Here is a 6274-nt window from a genome sequence, read left to right on the forward strand (position 1 = left end):
TTTTATATATTACGCCGACGTTTTTATGCATAATATAACAGATTAAGGGATTGAATTATTAGGATTTATGTAATATACATAAAGAATTTACAATTTTCATAAATATCTATAATAATTTCAGGATATTTTTCCTGAACGTCTCTTATGCTGGCAGTGGCTCGCGAGTGATGCATAGCCCCTGTGGCCTAATGGATAAGGCATCGGTCTCCTAAACCGGGGATTGTGGGTTCGAGTCCCACCAGGGGTAGGTTAAAATTTTGCCACGAAACAAGTACATTTTACATGTGATTGTAAAACATTATTTTTTTTAAACTTCTATTAGAAGTACAAAAATTAGGTTTCTTACTGAAAAATGTGACAGTAAGAAACGTAATTGTTTAATTATATATAATCAATAAACCGTTATTCTAATTGTACTATATTACTAAATCTAATTCTTCAAATGTTTATTTAATATCTTATTTTAATTCAAATTAAGCCGATCCAATCTAAAATGCAAAGAAACCCTTTAAAACATTAACTCTTTACATGGAATTTAAAAACCATGTAAATATTTTGTTTCTTTACCTATCAAAATGCAAAAGTTAATTTGTTTTAAACCTTCATCATGAGTGTATTTGGATTTTAAAGATATCATCATATCATTATCATAATTTTAATTAAATAGTTATATATTTAGTCTTTTTATTAATGTTAGAAACGTAATAAAATTACTGTAGTGACAAGTATATTACAAGTACTTATATTTTAACTGTATTGTAAAAAACGGGGACATGTGGATTTTGTGAAAATAAAAAAGTTTTTAATTAATTCGAAGGAACAAATATTACAATAAAAGTAATAAAAGAAAACCGTAACCGAGTATTAGTTAGTAATTAGAATCTGAAAAAATTGTGTAACTTAAACAATAAATAATAATAATACACAGTATCTTACTTTTCTTAATGCAGTGGACTAACATACTAATCTCACAACCACGTTTTTATAACACGTATTTCGTGTATTCTAATCAATTCTTATTTGCAGACGACACCACTTTTTCGACCCTCTTTTATTCTCTCTTTTCTCTTCTTATTCTCCTCTTTTCTCTTCTTTTCTCTTCTTATTCTCCTCTCCCTTATTTACCCTACCGTTAAACCTAAAACGATATGTGTGGATAAGGGCTCTTTTTAATTAATTGACACAACAAATCTTATATTAACTGTCACGATCTAATCTGAAGGGCAAGGGCTGTAAATGTAGATAAGGTTTAATCAAAATGACAACTTATTACTGAAATGTTTATGGTCCAATACTAATTAGAAACTCAAATCAACTGAGCTATAATTGTTTCTTGCTACCTTTTACACATTTGTTTCTACTATTAATTGTCAATCTATTGTTTAGTTCAACCAAACGATTTGATTGCTGCAGATTAACATAATTAAAAACCACACATGGTATTTTAAACGACTGAATGAATTTGAGCCACTTATCTGCAATTGTATCTGAGTTGAAAATGATCTACAAAGAAAATGTTGTCGTTTTAACCAATAACACAATTGAATGGTTATTACATGTCCAAATTAATACTCATTTAATAGTTAGTTATTCAAATAAAGAAGAATTAGTTACTGCTTTGTTGTTAATGTCACACAATGACCATGTTCTCGGATTTTTTTAACAGTCGCTAAAAGCTATACATTTTCGTAGTAACTTATTAACTGAAAACTAAATTATATATCAGCGCTTTTTGGTGACTAATTTTCAGTAGATTAGGATGTGGGGACTAAATAGTACTAACAACTGGTAAAACCGATAAAGCACACCGTTCAAACACACAAGATACTGGATCTTTTAATACGATCACATTATCAAACTTCTTGTTTTTTTTTTCAAGAGGAAAAGTCACACTCTAGAAATTTGTATGTGTTACTGATAATTTTTTTCTATATATACAGAAGCAGTTACATTAAGAACATACTTATTATGGGAGAAAAATTATTGTGACGTAGGCAGTTAAGATCTTGGTACAATGTTTAGGATGAGCAAATTCTACCAGATTACTTATATGAGACACTTTGTTCTCTTAACTATCATTACAAAACTCTAGAATAGCTAGTTTTGATAATACATTTGAATAATGTTTTCTGTATGAATTACATTACCTAATATTTTCATAAACCAGACATCAGATCAATTTTATGAAAGATCTAGTAACAATAACCTTTGCTAAAGCCAAAACCAACAGTGTAGAACACAGCATTAAAAGAACAAGATACTGGATCTTCCACTGCGATCACATTGTCGAACTTATTGTTTTTTTTTCAAGTGGAAAAATAATACTATACAATTTTTATGTTTTAATTATAGATGTTTCATATATATATATATATATATATATATATATATATATATATATATATAAAGCAGTTGAATTAAGAAAATAATTATTACGTGAGAAAAATTATTGTGACGTAGACAGTTAAGATACTGGTATAATACTGTATGTAGGATTAGCAAATTCTACCAGATTATTTATGTTAGACAATTTGCTATCTTAGTTACCATTAAAAAATTCTATAACAGCTAATTTTGAGAATTTACTTGAATCACGTTTTCTTTAATATTGTCATTTAAAAGAAAGATCTCGTAAAAAGCAAAAGTTAGCTTCCACTATGAACTTTTATTATTGTATCATTGACTTTACCATTACATTTTTATGAATCAAGGCTTTGATGTGCTTGAAGTAACCGATTCTCCATCTTCATCCTCGGTGCTGGACGGTACAGTGCTGGTGTCAACATCACCGGCAGGCCGCGGATGGCCCGGAGGCGGAACACTGGTGTCGGGCTGGTATTGTGAAGAATGGCGAAAGTCCGTAGGCCGAGGGGACTGACGGCGAGCCGTGTTCGAGGAATTGCGGAAAGAACCAGTCACGGGGTCAAAGTAGCCGGTCCCCGAAATGTTCTTAGAGCCCATGTCAGGTTCATCGTAGTCCTTGAGTCCACAGTAGATGGATAAGACGGCGTTCAGTATACCGGACCCTTTGGACCCCACAGCCCCGTATCCTCTGTAATAGGAGTACGTCCACCAAGCACAACAACAGCACACGGTGAAGATCAGCATGCAGAGGAACAGGAAGAGGATCAACAACCAGAAGTTGTATTTTATCAGCATTTTTACGGTCTTCAGTATCCCACATTTACCGGACAGCAGTGATTGTTCGAGGCTGGTGTCGTTCACGTTGTTGACCGGTCTCTGGAGGGAAATCTCCGTTTCGTTGATGGTCTGGACGATCCTCATGACGCTACCGAAGCCGGGGTACCAAGTGGTCTCGTAAAGGTGTGGGACCACACTGGCGAGTAGCCATCTGAGGAAGAGATAGTTGAAGACTTCAGTCTCTGAGGCGGACATGTCTGAGAGACATTCCCTCGCCAGAATGTAAAATCTGACGATGATGTGGCTCGAAGCGGCCGTTTTTAGACTGTACAAGTTGCGGGACTTCAGCGGAAGAGCGACGGCTCCTGGCTTCAAGTCGTAGTCAAGGTACGGGATCGCGATCCTGGACTGACCCTCGGGGCAGCTCTCCCTGGAGGTCACGTAGATCGCCTTGCAAGCCAGCTCAGAAGATCCCTCGTACAGGTTGAGCTGAGTGACCTTCACGGCGAATTTGGACATGTCCAGCGGCCTTGACCATCGCCCTCCGTCAGTCCTCAGCCTGCTCTTCATCTCCGTATACATGTCGTACAGCTTGGACATCGTAGTGTAGTCGATGTTGCCCGCGTAGTACGACTCCTTGGCCATCGGGATGACGACTGCCTGCAGGTACCCCCCTATGATGTCCGAGAGAGACAGCATCATAATGCGGCGCAGTTTTCCTTCCGGCGAGTGCCTCACTACTGCCTCTTCCGTGCTCCTTAGGTATTCCACGAGGTATGGAAAATCCCTCGGGATCTTCTTCGGGATCAGGTCTTGCATGATCATCCTGGCCCGCAGCAGACTGATCTCGTCATGGTTCCAACAGGATCTTCTGACGTCCAGCTCGGTGAACAGCGCGGTTTTCACATTCGGACTCTCGTACAGTTCCAAACCAACCGCGAACGACAGGAAATTTAGAAATATTGTCACTACTACACGCACACCAAGTGCCATTTTTACAGAAAACAATTTATTTACACACACAGCTGTTTGAAAATAGTAATTTGAATGAATTGAAGTTCCATTCTTCTTCCTTATTGGCAGAATAACAGAAAAATACAACGATTTTTTTCTGCATAAAATTTAAATTTTACTAGCATTTTGGATTTATATAGAATTTTATTATATTGTTTAATTTTCATTGAATTTTGGTTTCTCAGCTGAAAAAAATCCTTCCAGTTTTCCAATCTAATGGAAAGAATTACATACATTATGGATGCTAATTTCATAAATGAGGAAATACATAAATGCACATAATTAAAAATATAATTAATTTTAAAACAGGTACGTTTAATAAATAATCAAATAAATTAAGTATTGATATTGTTGTTGTAATTACATACATACAATGTCCAATTTTACAAAATTAAATTGAAGTAAATTACCAATCCGTACAATTAAATTGGTATAGCTGGATTGAAAACTATGTATACTACTTAGGCAGTTTGTATCCCTCACAATAATTAGGTGCAATAAATACTCCTTGTGTTATATTACAAACATTGTAGAACCGTTACAAAGTTTTTATGGAAAATAGAGAAATTAAAAGGATAACAGGACTTCGGATATTTGCCATCGTTATATGTTACAAAAGGTATGACACAACGTTTCGAGGATTGGAATCTATCCTCTCCGTCAGGTGAGGAGGGTATTAATACATCCAAAAATAAAGATTCTCGTACTCGTGACTTGTGCTCAGGACTTGCATCCTGTGCAGTGACAACGCCTGGACTAGACCCAAGCAGCTTTCGGGTATGTTTGAACCCTTTACTTTCCCTCCTTTTCTCATTTTTGTTCTTTATATATGGATACATTAATAACTCCCTCACCTGATGTACAGGGTAGATTCCAATCCTCAAATCGTTGTGTTACACCTTTTGTAACATATAAAAATGGAAAATTCTATTATCCTTTCAAACCTTCCATTGTCAATAACAACCTTGTAACAAAGAGAAATCAAAGTGTAATAATTCCCTAATTGATTACTCAAATTATAATAATTTCCCTAAGTCCTCTGGGAAGTAGTGGGTGATGTAAATTAAAGTATATTTTAAACGTATACAATTAGACCATTTAATTTATTTGAAAGTTATAAATGCAAATTAAGTGAGGTGAAATTTTAAGCAAGAATGTGAAAACAAAATTGTTAAAAAATTTATTTTTATACATAGTTTTTGGTAAGATTTTTCATAATATTGATAGTTACATTGGTCACATTATAGCTACAGCGGCAAATAAATATTGCGAAATATTCTGTAAAGTCTACCAATAGGCATAAAATCAATTTATTTACGATACCATTGACATAACTGGACATAACGGCCTTCTTTAATAATCAGAATTTTTAATAAAAGACTATGTCTATAATTTAAGACATGCTACATAAAGGTAATTATTGAGGTGAAGTTTAAAAACCCCATTTTTTAAGGAGAAGCCGATCGATCTCCTTTTATGCCTTTTATGTCCTCATGGGCCACTGGCCTGTGCAAGGATCTTATTAAACAGAATAAGGGGAGAGTCGATACAGTACAAGGTCCATGGTACTGATAAAAAGTGCAACGGTCACAGATGGGATTTGAACCTGCGCTATCTCTATCTCAGACTCAAAGTCCAACGTCTTAAACCACTCGGCCATCGGCACTCTCCTACAATTCTAACTAAGTACTCCCATGGGGAGTACTTTGAGTGGTAAATAAATTACCCACTCATTAACATTGATTTACTCAATGTCAAAATACATACTCGTATGCGTAAATTCAAGACAGTGGTCGATAGAGATGTTTTAAAAATCTGAAACTATTGATAAATATTGTACTTGTTGATAATATAAATCAACGCTTTAGCACTCAGATCTATATTTTATTTCTATAAAAGTCTGTGTATGGGCTTCGTAATGTGAATCTCGACCAGGTTAACCTTTTGAGGAGTGTTGAAATTGGTTCCAAAAGAGTACCTAATGACGGTTTTAACCGCCCTATCACGGGCTTGTTCAAATAATCAATATTACGGTTTCTTACGTTCTGTCGTGGCGTTCTTACGTACTATTTTGGCTGAGAAACGTTTAAATTATTGCTGTAAGGTGGTGCCTCCTAGC

General features: G+C 35.2%; 1 protein-coding gene and 1 non-coding gene across 2 annotated transcripts; one reads left to right on the forward strand and one right to left on the reverse strand.

Annotated features, from left to right (window-relative positions):
- The first annotated feature begins 174 nt into the window (after positions 1-174).
- Trnar-ccu lies at positions 175-247 on the forward strand. Its single transcript has one exon. It is a non-coding gene; the product is annotated as a tRNA-Arg (tRNA).
- Positions 248-2645: 2398 nt separating this feature from the next.
- Positions 2646-4150, reverse strand: LOC124356597. Its single transcript, XM_046807693.1, has one exon. The coding sequence runs from the start codon at positions 4132-4134 to the stop codon at positions 2707-2709; it is 1428 nt and encodes a 475-aa protein (XP_046663649.1). The 5' UTR covers positions 4135-4150; the 3' UTR covers positions 2646-2706.
- Between the last annotated feature and the right edge of the window lie 2124 nt (positions 4151-6274).

Source organism: Homalodisca vitripennis, chromosome 3 (genome assembly GCF_021130785.1).
Source record: "Homalodisca vitripennis isolate AUS2020 chromosome 3, UT_GWSS_2.1, whole genome shotgun sequence".
Taxonomy (NCBI): Eukaryota; Metazoa; Arthropoda; class Insecta; order Hemiptera; family Cicadellidae; genus Homalodisca; species Homalodisca vitripennis.